The following is a 21,994-nucleotide window of genomic DNA, read 5'->3' as shown; positions in this document are numbered from 1 at the left end:
AAAATAATCCTACAAGTTAGTAGTAACTCAGACTGTTAAGAATTTAATTGTACTTCAAACTCAAAAGTACAATATATGGATGCTTGATCTTGTCATGGAGCCAAATTAAGTTACATTAAAGCTTCAGAGCACCATTTATAAGAAATGTAAAACAAAATCACCAGCCCCTGGAGAAGGAATAGCCAACATGAATTGAATCTTCTGCTAAACTTTCCCAATTCTGCATGACCTTAGAGTCTCAGAGTACTAAGCTTCATGCACACAGTCCTGAGAACCAGTATAAATTATGGCAACTAAAATGCCGCCCAGAATTTCCCATAAATGTTTTTCCCTGAACACTCCCCAGCTATGCCTTATATATACTTTCTAAATAAGAGTTCAAGAAGGAGTTCTGGAAGGACAGCATCTAGCTGTTTTTCCACAGCAATCTCATTCTAAAGGAGTTTTTGTCAGTAAAAGTGGGATATCACAACACCTGATTCTGGTTCACAATACCTTTGTTTCATGGTTACAAAGATATGTGTTTGGGTGGGGCTTTTTTGGTAAAGATTAACTAATTTACAATATCTTATTATGGCATTAAGTTAAAATTTTCCTGAGCTGTAAAAAGCACACCTTTTCAGAGTTCCTCTTCACTGTTTTGAAGTAATCTTTAATGTAGAATTTACCATTTGAGTTTCAGCACAATGTGTCGTTTCTTGGGCTTTTAAATAAAGTTGGTTGTTTAAAAATCCCATGTTTTTTAGTCTTCCAGCACAGTCACACAACTCAGGAAATGACGTCGCTCTCCTAGTGCCAAAAATCAGGTTGGAAGTCCTAAATCTCTGCACACTTTCTCAGCTAGTGACGCAAGCAGCTTGCTGAAGTGAATGAAACCTTTGTCCTATTTAGTGAAACTGGGATTTTTCAGGCTTTTTTAAGAACTCTACAAAACCTAGTTGCTGAATATGCTCACAAAATAAGCTTCAAAAGATAAAAATCTCAAAAGCAACAAAATAGGTTTCAGAATGGGATTCAGACCTCTCAGGATTAACTGCTGGCAATGTTCCTGTGTTTTAAATAGCAACTTATTCTTACTTAAAAAAAAAACCCACACCACTATTTAAAATCTGATCCCTTATTTTGAAATAATTAACACCAAACATACAGATTCTGAACAGCAAATAGGCACTGCAGTAAGTAACACCAATAGGAACACTGAGAGGCCACTTCTTTCTCCAAGTGTCACATCAACAATTTAGGAAACAATTTAGCTGAAGATCAACACACCCCAGTACAGTAATCTAAATGTAGCTATCTATATATGATTATAGTTAATGAAGATCAAAATTAGGGTCCAATCCAGGTGACTATCCAGTAGGTGTTTACTTTAGGGTAAGCTGATTCACTCTCCAGTCTCTGTTCACTGTTCTGCAAGTAACTCTTGTAGCATGAGATGGGAAGAGGCCAGAAGCTATGCTCCCATCAAAGCAATACCTGAGGCCATCTGTAAAAAAAAGAAAACCACACCAAGACTTCATTCAATTCTTCTACAAGTCTTTTTTTCCCAAATGGTATCACACTGGGTTCAATTCAAACAGCTATAAATAATGCTCATGACACTGAATCTTCACACTGTTAAGCCAAGTCAGTGAATTCAGACTAAAAAGCCTTTACAGCCCAGTGATAACCCCTCAAGTGCATGGAGACAACCTGTTAATTTTCTTCTAGTAGCAGATCCATACATATATCAATTGTTGTCTATCCACTACTGAAGATAAAAAAATTAATTCACTACACCCAGATCATATTACATAGATTGCTGATGAAAGTCACCACAATTTTTTAATCAGAAATGAGTGCAGTGAGGTCTACTCATGTTCGTAAGTTCTCAGCATGTTTCAGTGAAGTTCCCCAGCAATATGACATCAGTGTTTACAGAGCTAAACTTGTGGCATTGTGTGAACGTGAAGTACCACACATCACCTCCAGCTCCACAGCAACTGAAGAGCCTGTGGGGAACCACTTCAGGCCTTAGATGTTGCCATTTCCTGAAATATACAACAAACGCAAGGTCATGCAATATTCTGGACCAATATGATTGAGGCTACTCCTTTAGCAAATATAAATCAGGTTCTGGCACTGTTTTGTTCTCTCCCTTCACCCCTAAGGTCCTGCACGCAAGTTTACTAGTTAAGCTATATTGCTTAGTTCTCTACAAGAGTAAATTTTTTTTCTGTCTTAGTGTCAGAGGTACAACCCCTGCTCATGACAACCCAGCTAAACATTGGCCACACTCCTACAGGATTGTTGCAAATTATGCCTCCAAACACTGAGTAAAATGAATGGAAAAGCACCCAGGGTCATTTCACTGGGGCCTGTGAAAGAAGCAGTTTCCCAAATGACTAGCTGCCTTTCTCCTACCCTAAAGCAAGCTTCCCAGCCTTTGACTTTACCCGTGTCAATGGTCCGGTAAGTGTTTTACTTTGTTTACACTGAGCTACATGCCAAACACGGGGAAAAATGATACAGATAGACCCTGGACAATCATGGATCGGCCATTTCCAGCACCTCAGCCACAGAGGGGTCCTCCTCACCTCTGTCGCAAAAGTTCGCAACTGGCCCATGTCAACTGAGGAGACAAGCTAGGACACAAAGTATAGAATTACAAGGATAATATTTATTTATGTACATGAGATGTCCTTTACTTTGTTTTACTGAAGTATAAAGAATACTAAAGCATCCAGTACCTCATTACGTTACAGTACATAATGTGAACTGATGTATGTATTAACAAAGTTAATAGACTTTCACACTATAAAGACTGATTGACACAATAGTTAGGGAAAGGAATTTTCGTAACACCTCCCCTACGTGCTGCAGGGGCAGGCAGGCAGCGGGAAGTCACTGGGGCTCACTGTCGTCCTTGTTACAAAAGTAACAATTAAGGATTCTCTAATTTCTCCTTTTTCCTTGTGCCAGTACAGAAGATGGGCCCCATTTGTAATCAAGTTGCTAGGTTGAACTGTCCTGCAGAAATAGCCCACACATTTATGTCAGCCTGTGTCAAAATCCACCGAGAACCTATTTTCACCTCACCAATGCGAGCCGCGTGCACTGACCAGAAACCACGGGGCTGGGTTTTCACCTTGCTCTTTACGGCCTCTAAATTTAAAATAAAATGCGGCTGCCCGACACCGCCAGAGCGGCAAACCGGTGGGGGAAACCCGCCCACCCACCCACGGGCCGCCGCCCAGGGCGACAGCTGTAAGGGCGACGGGCGGGAACCGCCCTTACGCGAGGCCGGCTTTGTTCCCAGTGCTGCCACCCTGCAAAGCCGTTTTACTCACCATTTTATTTGTAATTGAGGCATTTGCCAGGAGATGACAGCATAAGATAAAATATCCCTGAATTTTGGTCCCGTAAGATAAAATATCCCTGAATTTTGGTCCCAGCTATTACCCAGCAGTGTCCCCCGGATAGCGATACGGGCCCCTGGGAAGCCTTTTACAGCAAGATCTCGATTTACAGAAGAAGTAAGCGGTGTGCTACAAACCCCGTGTTCTTAACTTAGTTTTTAAACTGCTAGGTTTAGAGCAGCAGGTAGAAAACAATTTGTTTAAAAACCATGTCCAAGTTTGGTGACAACAAAAGCTGCAGTCACACCGAGGGAGTGTGAGGCAGGAACACAGGCCGGCCAGCGCCAGTGCTTGGTGCTTTGGCCAGGCAGCAGCCAGTCCTGCCTTCACAAAAGTGCAAACAAGAAAAAAAAAAATCTCTTTCAATAAGTAAACAATTAGAACTGCTGTAAAGCCTCCACAGTCACAGCTGTGCTGCCCAACCAGGCTCCAATGCACAGCGTTTTTGTGGGTAAAGCAGGAAGAATGAGTGGCTCAGTGGGAAGGTGGCCATACAGCATTCCCTCCTCTTGACGCACTGGCCCAGTGCATTAGGTCTGACTGCATTTGCAGTGCTCCCAGCATGTTTTCATAGCAGTCCAGTAACAAATCCTTTTGCCAGGGTGTTAGCGAGGTACACTGTCTTTGGAAGTCCTACACACTTCTCACAGCTCTGTTGTGTCTGGGGCACTCTTTATTTGGGATGGCAGAAGACTTCCCTGTAAGTATCGAAGTTAAGCCTAGGAAATTCATTGTACTTACCAGTTCTTACAGGATTACTGGGCATGCCACCTCTTTTTTTCCCCATAAATAATGCTAAAAAAAGGTGTGGCCCCTAGCATGCTACAATGATTTAGGAGTAATTCTCATTATGAAAGTAAATCCATTTATAATACATTTTGAGACTTGCTAAAATATGAATAATGCAAGTATTTTCCATTTTAACACCCAAAGATATTAAAATAGTTAGTGTTTTAGGAAGCTATAGCTTATTCAGATTTTGTAATAGTGCTGCCAGTTCTGGTGCCTGGAGCACTTCTCAGAAACCACTGGAAATTCTGGAATTTCTAAAAAAACACTGGGGATGCAGATCTTTCAGATTAACAGTCTGGATAAATTTGAAAAGAAACTGATATTCTCACTGGTAAATTAGTAATGTGCTGAAACACATGGACATTCTGTTAAATTTGTAAATTCTTCCGTGTTCTAAATGGAGTTTCATGAATAACACTTGACCATATAAAAAAACAGAGCAGTAGGAAAATAACTAGCTTTTATACCTTCATATGCAATAGGCATAAGAGAATCATATTCTGAACCTTTATATAAACTTGGACAATTGTGACTTTGGTTATAAAGAAATGTGTACTATAATAGCTCTGCATATACCTGATACAACTCACTGATTGTGGTAGAAACTAATCTTCTGTGCATACCTCAAATATCAAATGCCAATTTGATGTTTCTGGGTCAATTCATTAGTTGTATTACTTGCAAGCTTACTTAAATTACCTTCCTTGATATATTATGCCTCCAGAATAAATTATTCATCTCATAAAACTTCTCAGCTGAAGAGTCTTGTCTTGTCCTAGCTACAGTATTTACATCAAACCAGCAACAAAATATCATAGTATTTGTCTTAATTAATTAAATTGTAAGGAATAGACTCAAATATGCCTAAAAAAAGATATGTGGAGCTTACAATTTGTCAAACTATAAGCTCTAAAACTCCGGGATTCAGAAAAGAAAGACACACATCTCCAGGAGGCATGTTACTGTAGTATCACAAGAACCTCTGTGCTTTACAACTTTTGTATCAGTTATTTCATTCTCTTTTCAGCAGAAGAAAAATATTTGTGTTTGGAAACAAGAAAAACACTTTTGTGTGTTGGACTTGACTGTGTGTGACTGAAGCATGTTAGCAAGCCCACTTCTACGCATGTATTAAGTGAATACCTGGATCACATATGTGTGTGGAAGGTTTTAGTGTCTGATTTGTTCTGTCATCTGTTATAACAAAACTCAATAAAACTTACTTTAATTTAGGGAAAAAAAATGCATGCTGAGTGGTGACAAAAACCAGACCTTTGGTGGGACACTGGTTGCAATTGTAAATATAAATTTCTCTAACTTCACAGCTGCAGATATGGGTTAAAAATTGCATTTTTGGGGTAACTGTTTCTCCGTATGTGGGAACATTTTATTTTCATCCTCAGTGCCCATGCTGTTTCATAGGCTTCGGTACCTTTTTTCGTTAAAAAATACATACAAGAGAATAGAAATTTTAGCTGTTACATGGGATCTTGATTCTCTATATATTCATCAGTCACCCCATCTAATAATTTTTCATACAACCATGCTTCTCCAGTGATTCTCAAAAGGAAAAAAGAAAACATACCAAACTCTTTAAATCATAAGATGTTTTCCTTACATCTCTAGCTCACCTACTTGTTAACCACCAAGCCTCACTATTTATTCTGTAATGGCATTTGTTGTGCCCTGCTTTGAAGGAGACAACATTTGTCTGTTTCTAAAATACAGTTCAAGGTAGTCCTAACATAAATAATATACCTCAAAAATCCCTGAGGTGAAAGTGACTGAGGTCTTAAAAAAATGTTTTTATAACATGTAGTCAGACTATCTAAATACAATAGGCCAAGCTCTACCTGAAATTTGAGTTGACTTGCACTTGCTAACAGCAATTAATATAATTTCGTAATCCTCCCTCAGCAGTACCTACAATGGGTCTCTGAAATTATGAACTTTACACTTTTTACCTAAATCACCTGCCTGCTGCAACCATGCCAACAAAGCAGCACTCTGGGAAACTGCAGTGCAAAATGATGCTCAGTGCAGTTGCAGAGCAGATGATAGGGGACAGAGCTGGCACGGCAGACTGTGGCAAAGGCAGAGGTAAGCTAGTCATTATGTCAACCTCGTATTCTTTGTGCAAGCTGACACTGAAGTGGAGGCAAATCATTTTGGTTTACAAGCGCTATGACAGGTAAGCAGTGAGGCCCTGCCTTACTACCAGTACAATCAGCTGTAGAACTCCCACTAGGTTCAGTGAAAGCTGGTGCATGTCCCAGTCAAATAAAACCTTCGGCATCGTCACCCCTCAGATGGACGTGTCTCTCATTTTCACAATTGATCCACTTAATGTTCACTATAATTGGAGGTGTTATCCTGCCAGGTAGGTTTTCTACAGCAGATCTAGTGTCACAGCAGAACTGTTGGGCACATGCATCAGAGGTTGCATATCCATTAGCAGGAGGACTACTCCTTTACTGTATTAAGTTGACCAAATACAGACATTTACAATTAAACTTGTAGGTCTCTTAAGACACATAAAGTGGCCTGGTCATTGTATTGGTGCTAGGAAAACATCTGACTGATGTCAGATAATATTTTGTTTTTACAAGCTGGTTCAGGGAATCTTACGTGGTTCATGTAGGAGACTTCCATTCTAATATGTATTTTTTGTTGAAGGAAATAAAATAGAGTTAGATAGTCTCATTATTAAGTGGTATTGCTGACAGTTATGACACCTGAGAACACACAGTATCTGAGCTCCTTAGCTGTTGGAAGAGGTTATATCATCAGTTTAGGCCTGTGATACTTCGTAATTTTTGCATCTTATTTACACTGGCATTTTACCAAGATTCCCTCTGATTCTGACTTCAGTGGACTATGGCAGAATTTGAATTTCCTAACTAGAACTTTGTGACTTTATCACATGTGGTCTTTAGGCTTCATCTTTTGGCTTCGCAGACTACTAAAGCACCATGGTGAGAGTCACCAGGCATACCTTCACTGAACAGTGAATAAAGGAAACAGAAGGGGTAGGAAGCAGGTGGAGTTTCATTGTTAGAGAAAATGCAGTAGGTGAAGAGGCCTTTGTCCTTATTTACAGACAAACACAACCAAAAATTAGGTCTGATAATCAAAGCTGGTTCAGTGCAGTTCTTTATGAACATTTCCAATAATCAATATATTTATATATAAAAATAAGCCTGGGCCAAAACACCAGTCATTCCTATTTTGGAGAATGTCTGATCTGTATTTTTTACCCTGTTAATCTGGTTCACTTCACATATGCTACTGTTGAAAGCAGTTTACACATGTTTAACTTACGTGAATTCAATGAGTGTTAGAAAGTTCATCAATTTTTAAAGAGGTTATTAGCCTGACTTTTAGGCACCATCTTACATTCTTAGGCAAGTGAACATTATTGATCAATTCTGAGAATTAAGCAAGCAAGATTAATGCTTTTCTGTAACTGGAAGTTTAATTGGCTAACCAAGTTGTGAATTCCAGTCAGCTCACCCTGCATAAATGATAAAATAGGAATTTAAATAGCTGAAGTAGGAAATTGTACTGTATGGATTTTTTTTCCTAGGAGAGAAAGTCCTGTTCTCCTTCTAATGTTGAGAGAATATGGAAATATTATTCCCTGGGATATTTTATCCAGTAGTAATTTCCACAATACTCTATTATAGTCTGTCAGTCTGATCTTTATGAGTTTCACCATCATGAATTAGGTGTTTAACTAAAATCCATTAGAATGACATGGAAATTAATCTGTAAGCGAGAGGAAAATTAGGCCCATCAATTCTTAGGATTAACTCAAGAACCCATTTAATTATGGGATTTGGGAAGTTCGTAATTATCTTCTAAATAGGATATTTACTGATTAAGAAATTACTATGATAGTATCATGCGTGTGTGAAATTTTACTGACATCTAACAGCTAGTTCTGTGACAGTGGCCTCCATCAGCCAAGAGGAATGTCATTGATACAGAAAAGGTGATTTATTTTTCCCTCAGGGGCCTCTGGGCCTTTGTAATTGCTGGGAAAAACTTCCATTTGTATAGGCTTTGCATAAAGTACTTTCTTTTACTGACTTGAGAACATATTTTTAAGGAATGAACTCAACTAAATTTGTATTTCTATAAAAATATTTCCTCTTTAAGTAATTTGTAATTTCACTTTCAATTGCTGTTTTTCTCTATAACATGCTTTTCCTCTCGTGAAATAGCAAAGTCTGAGAACTTTAACTGAAACATATGCTTGCTTCAAATATGGAACAAAGTATAATGCAGATGTTTGTCATTCCCTACCATGGATGGTGTTTTCTTCTTTTGACCTAAATGGTATTCATTTCCTTTTTGACCAAAGGTTGAGGACATTGCCTTGTAAACACAGGAATGCACGTTACGTGTACTGATCAACAAATGATTTCAGACTTTTCCATGAAATGTAATGTGTTTTAGGAGAAGTGGAAAATCCTTAAACATTTCAGATTGTAGGTTTAGTTTACCTTGGCAGTAATATGTCTGTGGAATTCTGCTGCTAGGAGTCCTAATATTTTTCATCTTGGTCCTGATCAGTAATACTGTGCAAATGATGTTTTCTTTTGGCATTTTTTCTGTTTTGAGCATATCTGGTCATTGCTGGAAAATTCAAGCGAGGAAAGAATGTATACTAAATGAATTGTGTTAAAAAGATCAGCAAGGCCGAGATCTAAGTTAATTCAGAAACATTTTAGAATTTGCATTTAATAAAGCAGAATGATTCCAAATGCAGAACAAGGAATCTGTTCACATGCAGCTGTTACACACTAATGAAAAAAGGCTTGCCGGGGATGTATAAGCCTGTGCCATCCATTGCACCACCACAAATGGAACTGACTTCCGGGGTAACTGAAAGAAAAAGCACATCATGAACATCTAATCATAGAACCATAGAATGGTTTGGGTTGGAAGAGACCTTAAAGATCATCTAGTTCCAACCCCCCTGCCATGGGCAGAGACACCTTCCACTAGACCAGGTTGCTCAAAGCCCCATCCAGCCTGGCCTTGAACACTTCCAGGGAGGGGGCACCCACAACCTCTCTGGGCAACCTGTTCCAGTGCCTCAGCACACTCACAGTGGAGAATTTCTTCCTTAAATCTAATCTAAATCTCCCCTCTTCCAGTTTAAAGCCATTACCCCTTGTCCTACCACTACATGCCCTTGTAAAATGTCCCTCTCTGGCTTTCCTGTAGGCCCCCTTTAGGTACCGGAAGGCTGCTGTAAGACGGTCTGCCGCCTTTCCCAGTACAAGGCACACATTTAGTAGACAACATTAAATAATCCCAGAATATTGTTTTGTATCGAATGCTGAGGTATAAAAATTGTGTTAGCATTTAATTGCCACGTGCCGTATTCCCAGTTGTGATTTTAACATACCTATTTCAACTCCTCTGGCACGATGAGTGCATATTAAGTAATTTAAACAGGGGGGGGGCTACACATCCTTTGTTGTCATCCTTACATAGTCTGCGACACAGGCTCAAAAAGCATTTCCAAGCTTTAGATCTGTGCTATAGGAAGCTTGCAATTTAGTGAGCCGCACGTAGGAGCAAGAAAACACTTAAGAGAATCAAATCTGTCAAAATTAGCACTGTAGCCAGAGAGGTTGGATTTGCGAGAGGGCAGAAGGCAGGGCTCCTGCAGGACTCGGGTATTGTCTGTTCACACCTTTGCATCAAAGCAACGGCAAATTACAGGCGTCTTGCCGACGCAGTTCTTTTGTGGGAAGAGCGAGCCCCCCGCCTTTCCGTCTGCAGGAGCGAGAAGGGGTGTGGAGGAGGGTGTGCCCGCCGGTGCCTCCGTCCTCCCTCCCCGCGGCGGCTGCGGCCGTGCCCGCGGCCGGCTGTCACTCGGCTCCCGCCGCGGGTGCGTGCTCCCCGCTCGGCCTGGAGGGGTGCAAACCCGCTCCTCCGGGGGCGGCCCCGGCGGGACTCGCCGCCGGGCGGGCGGGGGGCGCTGGCGGGCAGAGGCGCTCGGAGCGGCCGGGGCTCGGTGGGGAGGAGGGGCTCGCGGCAGGAGGAGGAGCGGGCGGCCCCAACGTCACTTTCCCCGGCCGCGTGTTTACGTGGAGATGAAGATGGCGGCGCCGGTGGCCCCGCCGCGGCAGCTGTCGTCGCTGTGAGACGGGACGGGACGGGACGGGACGAACAGGACAGCGAGCGTGTGCGCCCCGGCTGAGGGGAGGGGGCGGGGAGGGCCCCGCCTCCCGCCGCCGGTAACGCTCTGCTCTCCTGCACAGAGGCCATGGAGGACGAGGAGCGGCTGAAGAAGCTGGAGGCTGGGAAAGCCAAGGTAGGAGGAGGAGGAGGAGGCGGCGGCGTGGCGGGGAGGCGAGGCTGGGGGGGGGCGCGCTGAGGCCGAGGGAGGGTAGTCAGCGGGGCCGGGCCGGGCGGCGGCGGAGCGTGGGGCTGCGGCAGGGGGGCTCGGCTCGGGGCCCCGCCGCGAACAAAGCCGCGGGCGGAGCAGGCGCTTTGTGCTGTCCTCCCTGCGCGCCCCGGGCTCCCCCCGCTGGCCTCGGGGCGCCGCGGGGCCGAGCGGCGTTCCCCGGCCGGGCTGTGGGTGCGAGTGGCCGGCGGCAGCGGGCCCCGCGCGGCGAGCGCCACAGGTGCCTGCCGCAGGGCCGGGCGGTGACGGCCCGGGCGGCCCCCCGCTGCGGGGCCCGCTCCGCTGGCGGCGCCGGGTGGAGGAAGAGCCGAGGAGGAGGAGAGCTAACCTCCTTCCCGCCTCGCACCCGAGGCACGAATTCCGGTTTGCCTCTTAAGCCTGGCAGAACTCTCTGTAAACCTTTAAGGCAGTCTCTAAAACCGACAGCTGTTCCTCAGTGTGGTACTAATACCGTGAGAGAGCCTTAGGAGGCAGAGGATTAAAGGTGCCTCCAGTGATGCGGTGAGGTGCGTTTACCCGTCGCCTGAAAACGCCGGGTTGTACGGGAGTCACCTGCAGGACCTCGCCGTGTGCGCTCGCCGCTGGCAGCCCTCGGTGCCTGCACACCCGCCTTCAGCCGTCACCGCCTCGTGGGCTGTCAGGCGGCTCAGACGGTGCCCTGCGGGCTTACCGATGTGTTAATCAGGGAGCTTACCATTTTACTCTTTAAGCATGGCTCAGTACACACCGGCTGCAAAGCACTTCGCCTTCTGGGCAACAGACCAGGGTTACCACGCTCCAGGAGGACCTCTTTTTTACTTCAAAGAAAGCTTTGGTGTGGTCAATGAGATAAGATAATTAATGGCATTTGTAGGAAAATAAGATAAAATTAGTGTTTTGACATTAGGTATAGTCTGGTTCCTTCCAGCAATCATTGCTAAATGATAAGATTTTAGAAGTTTGTAAGTCAGTCATTCATGCTAAACATACACATGTAACTTGGCAGGGGGTAATAGTACAGGCAACGAGAAGACACACTAAAGATGAAACTATGAAACATCACCATTGTCTTGTTTATGTGGTCTATGGAGAGTAGAATGTAGTTCAGTTGCAAAGTATTGAATAAGTATTTTGCTGTACTAGACAAAAAATTTGTAACTTAGCGTGTTTCTGTTTCTTTTGAAAGAGCGTTCAAAACATACATTGGGAAACTCTCCTGGATGGAGCTGTACGTTTGTATAGGAAAACCTGTTCTTAAATGCTTAGAGCAAGAATAGTTTTTACACAATGTTATGCAGTACTATTAAAAGGCACTGGGACAGATCGGGTACTGGTGGCAGTACGTTCTGTCACACCCAGGTTGGTTAATTCTTTTGCAGAAAATTAGAAAGTAGTTCACAAAGAAAATGGTTGAAGTAAATTTGCCAGTATTATAAACCACAATGAAGAATTTATCAAGAGCATTTATATTTTTCTGGCCATGTTGGCCTGGGATTAACACAGAAAATTAATGACAGTTACTGAAAAATGAACCAAAAGCCAGGACTCTAGCAGGAATTCAGTGGCTTCCTGCTTACTTTGAGAAAAGACATGTACACACTTCACTAATTTATTTTGCATTTTAGGAGCACTGTCATAACTCTCACCCTTCTTCTAGTCTTTTCTGACTAAAACCTAATGATGTTCTTGTAAGTAAGTATTTGCCTGAAGACTTTCATGTGCTATGCTTTTAAACATCCCGTGTGGTTTTAAGTCATTATAATTCTTTAAAGCTATATGTGATTTACATGGGAAGGGACTGTAAAAGCAGTGTTAGTTTGTCAGATTTTTTCACTGGTGTTCTGTGTACCGCTTACCCCTTTTTTTACATGTGTTTTACTGCAGAGACTAGGTCTCAGTCTTCCAGTGACAGGTGTCACTGATAAAGACAGAAAAGAAGAAATTGTGTTAGCAGAGAATGGAAGCAGGAGTTGCTCCTGCAGCTGCTTTTCTTTTTTTTCTTTGAGGATACAAACACATTCATGGTAGCATAATCAGTATGTCTCCTAAAATTGCTTGGCTCCAATGAATATTTTCTGCAAACCACAGGAACAAGCATCCAAAAAACTTTTGAGCCTAACCACTGAATGTTGTTTAAATAAAATAGCTGGAAAAGTGTATTAAAGTATGTGTTGTTACTGTACTAAAAGCGCAGGTTTGCTATACTGCAGATACCTTGATGCATCTGCCTGAAATGTCTTATTTATATTTAAAATATATAATTACATAAACTGCGGGATGAATGTTGGCAATTGGGAGGCTGGTAAAAGAGTCTAATAGGTGCCATAGGGGTGGCTGGTGCACTGCTAACAGTGGAGTTATTCAACATTGGGACTTAGATTCTTGTTTGTTTTGTTGCATTTGTTGTTTTTTTTTTCTCGAAAAGTAGATAGCTAACTACTGCCAAATCTCAGTATGTGCATTTTAAGCAATATGAACTTTCTGTAAAGCATTTGGTTGGTTTCTGATCATAATATCAAGGAGGCAAGCTGTGGAGTTTAGTTCTGTGTGAATTTATCTGCAATGGAACTTTGTTTTTCTTTATTCTTGATGTCTTCTTAAGACACTGTCTCCCCACATCGATCTTTTACAGAGAAGTGTATTACAAATGGATTTTCTGCAACGGAAGTTTCTTTTGAGTCATCCTTTATTATTACTGGAAATGAGAAGCTGTGTTGTGAATCTTACCTTGATTGAAAGGTGCTAGGTGTACTCAAACCTGGCAGAATGGGTCTCAGTGTGAACACACAGCCTTTGCCAATATATCATTTGAAAAATGGAATAAAAAGCTCTTGATAGAAGCTTACCAACGTTTATGTGTACCTGCTGACTTTTGGAGACTATACCAAGTCTTTATTATGAAGCAGTTGTGCCATATGTTGCTGTTCTGTCTGTTGCAAAGCCACGAGGGCAAGGGAGGCACAAAGTTAAGCCAGTAAATTACATGCTCCTTTTTCCAGGCCTATAGTCATTCATTTTCCTTTGCCGCAAGGTAAATGTGCTGGATATTAACCAAGCCTCTAAAAATGTCTGTCTCCCTTACCCATTAAAATGTCTCTCTGTGCCTTTATAGAACTACCTTCTCCCCAAACAAGCAATTTCTTTGTCTTATATCCCAATCTGATTATGGTGGAGCAAGAAAAGTGTCAAAAAAGCTAGTTGAGGGTTGACTGTGATGGAAGGTGGAAAGGAGGTGTGTGCCAGCAACAGAAATATAGATGTATGTTAAGTTGATCAGTGCCCCAGAACACCGTGAATTTAGAAAACAACGAGATATGTTATGTGCCTTGCTGAAGAGTTTCTAGAATATTGCTGATCGCCTGAGATAGTGTAGATATACCTGGTCTTACAGAAGACTACAGAGGATGGTCATTGAAGATCTTGGTGTGATATTTATATACACACGTACTATGTGTGCATGTCTCTGTGCATCAGTTTGCTTGGAAATCTCGTCTAACATTACAGTGGATACTATTTATGGTAGATGGCTATGTTAATTTTATGTATTTATTTAAGAGCTTAGTAGCTGGCTTTTCTTATCAGGATGTTGGACTATTTTGGTCAGCTTTCAAAACTATGCAGAGTAGTGTGCTAGCTTCAGAATAAAAATGTTGGGGACTCAGATTCCCTTGTAAGAAAATAGCTGACAATATTTTGGTAAAGCTTTTTAAATTTTAAAAAATATTTTGATTTAATTTATACACACACACATATAAAATGCACAGCTATTATAACTGGTAAAATTAAGAGATACGAAACTACCCATAGCAAGTTTTTTAGAATGGTCCATTTTACAGTACTGAAATTTTATTTGCAGAGTATTGAAATATGTGCGTTGCTCCTGTTTAAATTTGTGTTGAGGAAAGGGCATGCTCCCTAGTTGCATGCTTTTTTTTGGTGTAGGAGGGGTGGGTGAGGGAAAGACGCTAATTTACTTTGTAAATTTTCTCAGGTTGGTCTAGGATTTCAGGTCTAATGTTAGAAATACATAATTTAATGTCCTGATTTTCAAAGGTTCTATGTATATTTGTAATACATTCTTGTTGAGGTGTTAGAAGAAATTACGTAATAGTTGAAGAACCTTAAGAAATTAGGGAAATGGTTTAGTTAAACACTTGAGCACAGAATAAGCAGTGTGACTGCTTTTGATCTGTACCAGAGAATCGCTGAGCAGATAGAACAGTGAAGTTGGTTTGGGAAGCTCTAATGGCACTCAGTGGACAAGTACTACAGGTTGTAGAAGTAATTTGACAAGTTACCTTCACAAATTGAATAGTAAAAAGAAATAATTGCATATTTTGTCTTCTGGTCATGGATGTGAATATTTCAGATGGCTGAAAATGAAAATGAGGTGTATTATTAAAAAGCATTGTCTAAGAGTCTGAGAATGTTGGCTGTTTGCATTCTTACATCTTACTCTTGAGGAGAGAAGAAGGTGTTACTTCCTTATCTCTGGCCTCTTTGGACTGAGAAGTTTTGTATTTCTCAAGGAAAGCTGTTGATCAGGTTTTTGTTTTTTTTAAAAAATGACTCAAGCAAAGCATGGAATAATTATGTGCCACAGTGATTAAACCTCTAATTTAAAACCCCCAGAAGAATTCAACATAGAGATTGTGTTTGTAGAACACAGTCCTTTTAAATTCTCTGTAATTTACCTGAAGAGGAAAAAACCCAGTATTTCTGTGGTTATTAAGAGTTTTTCATCATGGAAGACAAATGAAATACATTTAAACCTTACATTTCATTAAAGAGCTGGCCTACTAACACGTCTTCTTTTGCTTTCATGTGTAGACTGTTCGTTTTGTTTATCCTCTGTCTGCCTCAAATAACTTGAACAAAAATAATTAAACAGAATCCTGGAAGCAAGAATTTCCTTTTCAGTCTGCATTTTTTTACTCTGCTTTTCTCTTAAAATAAGAAGCCATATCACAAAGTGCTAATTTCATCATAAAGCCCTAGTCATTGCTGTCACTCTTCATAAAGTATGGAGGAGAGCAGCTTTATGGGTAAAAGCTCACAGAATGAGAATGATGCTGGGCTTTCTCTATATCTGAAGATGCTGTGTGTGTATTAATGTACAAGAGAGGAAGCAACTGGAGGGGAGACTAGGCTAACTCTCAAGAGGCTCCTGGAAAGGCGCGGGTGAGCTTTGGCTCAACAGATGTGAATGGAAACTGCCTAATCTCTTTGTTTATAATGAAGCAGGACAGTGCAGTGGAACTATGAAAAAAATACTATAATGAAGAAATGGGCCTTAAGACAATTTACTTCAGGGAGCCCTTTTTCTTGCACATGAAGATCCTCACAAACCTGTACCTAATTCCTAGGCATTCCTCTCTTGTATTACTAAGCTATTTCTTCTCCCAGGTCCTTCTGAACTTGTGGGGTTTTTGTCTCCTCTTCTTCTTTTACATGCTTCAATCCACTCCCTCTCCTTTGCATCTCTGTCAATTCTAAATGCAAATAGTAGGAGGTATAGGGAATTGCCTGTGTGTATTTTGATTATGAACATGAGTAAGCTTAAGAACTGGTTTTTGTCTTGCAGAGAAAATCACAGATACAAGGACTGAACATTACCCTGGAGAGAAAACGTGTCATTTTAAAACTGTTTGAGTAGAAGCAGATAGGGCAGAAATTGAGTAGAGATGAGAGAAAAACAAAAAGCGAGGTGTTCACCTCACCGTGCATGCTTTTATTTTTGTTCAAAACAGTGGATATATCTGCATTTTATCATAGAAGAAAGATTTACATACATTTGAGATGTAAATATATTTTATCTACAGTTTATTGCTACTGGGCTGTTACATGAGCTCAGATGAGAGATCAAACAGAAAGGTAGTCTGTGAAACTCTTTTCAAGACACATTCTATTTCTAATAGCAGAAAAATTGGGATGGCTAGCTTAAATGTTGAGTTTTTTAGTAGAACTTAATTGCTCTCTTGAGGATAATAGAACTACCTGCTCTTTACAGTTTTCTCAGTGTTCTTTTTTCCTTTAAAAAAAATAAAAAGAAAGTCTAGTTTTTTACCCATTGTGTTCAAGTTTTTTCTTGACTTTACTGGGTCCTTGTAAAAAAATAGTACTTGAAATCTGGGATTTCAACTCTCTTTTCCATTGGCACTACTGGAACTCTTCCTATTTCTAAGTGTGTTCCCCATTTTTCTTCTATTTCCTGGTTTTGATCTCCATTTCCCTCATTCCAGAGATCTATTCTTGCTTTCAATACAGGGCTTGATTATTTGTTTTAAGTGTGATTGTAAATATACCCTTTTGTTCAAAGCTATGAAGTAGCTGTCTCCCTTACAGTAGAGATGCAAGGTAGAATGACCTTAAACTAATATTTGCTTTCTTCTGAGGATGCAGACAAATATCACTTCAAAATAACCTTTATTCTCTAGCCAGTTTAGAGAAAATTGGTCTTTAATCCAAGATGCCCAGTGAATTTCATAAAAATAGAGAAATAAGACAACACAGTATTGTTAGTAGCACTATGAAAGCAAGAAATTGCATTGTAAATACACAATTTAAAATGTTTGCTTGCTTCTCCATGTGTAAAGAGAAGGAATTGCAGAAGAGAATGCACAAAGTTGGTCTTTGCCTACATTCAAGACTTTCTTCATTTTAGCACTCGTCTCTCCCTCGTTTCTATGGTCTGCTTTCCAGCTACTTATTTTCTTAGTATGGGTGTTGCAATAGCAAAACAGAGGTGACTGGGACATTTGTTTCCCTCAGTTATAATAGTATCCAGACAAGTTTGTTTATACTGATTTGGAAAATAAGCAGGATCAGCACCACAAATTCTTTCTAAAGTACTTGCAGTAAAGTGTATCTGACACTCCAAGGAAAATAGATTGGACCCTTTAGCGTATGTAGGTGTTACCAGAAAATCTTGTATTTTTTCCCCACAGGAAATAACCAAACAAGTAGGTGCTTTTAAATATTGATGTATGGAGACATTAACTGAAGAATAATATATGGTTACTGTAGCATCTTAGTGTTTGGAATAGTGAAAAATCTGATGAAAATGAGGACAAAGAAAAAAGGCTGCTGAAGTAGGTCCAACTGTGTTGTCCTACCTTATATTGCAATACGAGATTATATACTAACACCACAATTGTTGGGAATCCTAATTTAGGGGCTGAAAGCTCTGTCTTAAATACCTGCCCTAGAGCTAGAGATTCAAATGTATTGCTATATATTTGTTTCAAAGTAATTTCGTTACTGGTACCAGCTAACATGACACTTTGAATTCACAGAGCCACATTGATAAATGTACTACAGTTCAATGAAACTCATCTGATAACTGCAGTCTTTTGAATGCTATGCTGAAACATAAAGTAAATAGATCTTGAAATTTATGATGAGACACTTGTATGTTGACTGCAAAGTGCTGGCATGCCATATTGTGTTGATGGTTCTGGTGTTCCTGTTTCTTGAAAGAAACCTTAATCTGCATTTTCGCATGATTTCTTGAGAAGCCAACATTTTATTTTATAAACAACCTTTCCTACAACCAGTGGAGAAAAGACAGAAGAATGAATAAATATGTTAAGATTTCTTACAATTCTTAGTTTCTTGGTAGTATGGAGTCAGTGTTCCTGCTTCCCTCCCCTTCTGAAAAGCAACCTGAACAAGCTTCCAGATAGAACAAATTACGTAGCTGTCAGCTGGGCAAAAGAATGTGAGACCCTGGAAACCACACCCTGAGTTTAGGAAGGCAGGGGAGTGATCAGATCACGGTTGTAACAACCCTAAGTTGTAGCATCATCACAAAACAAAGAAGAGGTAGTCTCTTGGACCATGCTTCTGAATCTCAAAACATGAAGAAATTTTAAGAGTCCACAATTGGAGATAATAATTTGAAAGAGGATGTATACCATTTTGATGATATTTCCAGGGGAGAGCATAGATTTGATGAAAACTGTACTGCCATGGCAAAATTACAGTGTATCTCTAAAACTATGATCCTGCGCTGAGAAGATTGGTGGAGTTGAAGAGGTGGAGTAGATGGGATTCTGGGACTGAGTATGTTTCTGTGCAAATATTGATAAAATAGGTATTACAGAGAATAAGCAAAGTAAGTTGCACAAGAGCTTCCTCAAATCCGACTTCACTGGTAGGCTGTGATTTAACAGATGCGATTATCTCTTAATCCTGGTTTAGTTTTCTGAAGTTTTTATTTGTCCTTAAACTCTTACTTCGCTGTGAAGAAATCTGCTGTGCCCAACCACAAAACAAGGGAAAAATATTTAAATGTTCCTAAATCCATTTATATTGTCTAAGTAAGGTAGCTGATTTAATATTAGTACCATATATTGAGAATATATATTTTCAATTTAAAGTATATCGGAGAAATATCTTACTATTACAGATACACTCCATAACAATGATAAGAAAACCCTGTCTTGGTATGTTTAGTAGTATGTTGTGCTAGCTAGCATAGTTTGCTGTGTTTAAAGAGATAATGGAAATCCTGATACAAGACTCCTCAAAGGTGGATGTGTTTCCTAGATTTTCTTCATTATTTGGAATATATTCCAGGAATTCAATTTTGCTTTTTTAAAAAAAAAAAAAAAAAAAACAAAGTCCACAGACAAGTCTGAAAGTTTGTGAGCAGTATCAGTGTCTTTGTGAGCTCGCTTTTCTCTCATGATTCAGCAGTGTGTAAAAAATAATAGAAGCCTGTCAAAATAATACAAGCCTGTCAAGTCTTGCACGCTGAGCATGAAATTCATGCAGTTGGTTCTTTCCTTATGTCTGTTCTGCTCCTCACAGAGCTGTCTCTCACAAACCTACTGAGTTTGGGGGCTTTATTCTCACTCTGTCCATTCAGTGCCAGACAAGCCACATGGTATGAATTCATGTAAAAATAATATAAACAAGGTGGGAAAATGATGAAGTGCAACTGACTTTGACTTGTTTTAAAGTATTTTACAATTTATTTTAAAAAAATAATCAAAACCACAAACATTTTTTAAAATAAAAATTTAAAGTTTTGTTCAGTTTCTGCACCAACCCTGTGTACAGAGGTGGCCAGAATGCCTACGAATAATCTCCTAAAAATGTATCTCAATTCTCCAGACTACTTTGAAAATCTCAGCATTAACGTTTGTGAAAAGATTGCCTTTGGCAACTGGGTGGAAGTCATCACATCACTCATATTTATTAACAAGGAGTAGCTATTAGTCCCTGCTAAGCTTGAACAGAATTTAAACTGTTGATCTGTATCTGAAAAGCTGATTGTCTTGTTGCCAAAGATGTAACCTCTCAAATTCTGTATCAAGTCCATGGCTCTTGTCAACTTGAAAAAAATGATAATCTCATGTTCGTTATTAATAAAGTCTTACTTAGACATAGTCTATTCATTCTAAAGGTACCTTTTTCTTTCAGACTTCTTAGTTAATGAGAAATTAAATATGACCAAAACTATTCAGATCTTACTGTGCTTTATTCCATTCATTTATATATTCTGTCTACCTTTTAAATTTTTTTCCTCAATTTTTGATCTTTAAATATCTCTGAAACATTTTTATTAAAGAGGACACAGTGTGAAGTGGAGGAGAAAAAGCCTAGATGTATTCTACATAAATACAACTAAAGTGGTTTACAGCAGAATAAAGTTTTTTGCTAATATAAATTCTTTCTTTTTTCTCTTAGGAGAAAAAAGTTAAATTTATATGAATCAGGATAATATAAGCAGTATGTAGACACTCAAAGTAAATTGATAGTTGATGCTTTTTCTAACATCCGTGAAATACTCTCTTCAGCCCTTTTCAGCGAACTTCTAATAAATAGTGTATAAACTAAATGTTACAGCGCAGGAGGAAAGTAAAATATGCATTGTTGTGAAGTGTAGGAGTCTTGCTGATCAGAAACAACATGCAGTGGGCTGTAGCCCCTTTTCTTGCAGCATCAACACCAAACAGAAATGGCAAATGCTTTTGTGATTTAAGTTCTCTTGCACTAGCTACATAGAGAAGTCTGGACAAAGCCTCTTCAGATACAGATTCTCTCCATGCATTTCATTAGGTGTCTCAATGTCACTGCATCTTTAAAGCCCTGTACTCTAGAAATGGTAGTCTTTTAAGTTAATTAATTAGAATTTGCAGTTGACTATTTGCAGTGTGTTGTGGAAGAACAAACTATTTGAGCTAGAATGGAGTATTGATTAGAATCCCACAGGAAGCAGCAATTGCTTGACTGCAGTTTTCTTTAGACGTGTCATGATTTTTCTTGTAGGATTCTAATCAGTATTCATGATTTTTGAGAAACAGCTGATTACCCCAACCCTGGCCCCCTGGAAGCTATGTTGATGCTTGATAATACACCGTAACTAAGGCCATAGTCATCAGTAAGACTCTGCTTATACTCATTAGGAAGTCCCAAAAGACTGGCAAAGATTGCTTTTTAAAGGAAACAGACTTGTCTAAAGGAATCGTCAACATTAAGGTCCTTGGGGATCTGCACAACTGTTAATATGAGAGTGCCTTTAGGTAACTAGGGCTGATACAGACAGAACTTCTTGCTGAAAGTCAGTGTGGTGTTAAGATTTTTTGATACTGTTTGACATAGTCTTATAAGCAAACTAAAGACTTGGTCTAGGTACAATCATCATTTGGTGGTTACAACTGAATAAAAAAATGGTTCTTAGCATTATTTTTGTTTTAATGGCTTACTCTCAAAGTAGGTGGTCTTTTAGTCTTTCAGGGGCCCACGTCATTCAGTATTTTCATTATTAGCAGTGGAAAGAATGCATGAATATATGTAGACAGTACTAAACTGAAGTGGGTGGCAAGCATGGTGAAGAGGCTTAGAATTCAAAATTATCTTGACAAATGATCTGGTACAAAAGGACATGGAAGCAATACTCAAGGCTTTCTTTGCCCCTTTAATGGTAAGGGCAGTCCTTGGGCTTCCCAGGTCCCTGAGTGTAATGGCAGAATTGGAGGGACTGAAGCGTTATCCACAGTACAGAAGGTCAAGCTGGGGACCACTTAGGCATATTGGACGTACACAAATTTATTGGACTGAATGTGATGTATCCAAGCATCCTGCAGGAGCTGGCTGCTATCATTACAAGGCTATTCCCTTGCTTGTCTTTGAAAGGTCATTGTGATTAGGAGATTCCAAATGAGCAGCGAAAAAACCAAACATCAGACCCATCTTCAAGAAGGGTAAGAAGGAGGATCTGGGGATCTATAGGAATGTCAGCCTGACTGTTGTTTCTGGGAAGATTATGGAGCAGATCCTCCTGGAAGCCATGTTCAGGCACATGAAGGGCAAGAACATGATTGGAATTTATCAAGGGCAAATAATTGTCTTCTGTGATGACCCGAGTGGCTCAGTAGATGGGGAGAGA

General features: G+C 40.0%; 1 protein-coding gene across 9 annotated transcripts in view; it reads left to right on the top strand.

The window, feature by feature from the left end:
• Positions 1–10,264: 10,264 nt before the first annotated feature.
• Positions 10,265–21,994, top strand: part of AKAP9 (A-kinase anchoring protein 9) — a 123,160-nt gene continuing 111,430 nt past the window's right edge. For 8 of the 9 annotated variants that reach the window (XM_030008499.2, XM_030008498.2, XM_030008494.2 and 5 more), the window contains exon 1: positions 10,266–10,524. In XM_030008499.2, the coding sequence (XP_029864359.1) occupies positions 10,477–10,524 (48 nt within the window). In that variant the 5' untranslated portion in view covers positions 10,266–10,476. Of the gene's footprint in view, positions 10,525–21,994 lie in introns of all 9 variants that reach the window. The other variant, XM_030008497.2, reaches the window with a different exon arrangement.

This window comes from Aquila chrysaetos, chromosome 3 (assembly GCF_900496995.4).
Source record: "Aquila chrysaetos chrysaetos chromosome 3, bAquChr1.4, whole genome shotgun sequence".
In the NCBI taxonomy this organism is placed as follows: Eukaryota; Metazoa; Chordata; class Aves; order Accipitriformes; family Accipitridae; genus Aquila; species Aquila chrysaetos.
Note: the sequence above shows the minus strand (reverse complement) of the source record. Positions and strands in the feature narration are given on the sequence as shown.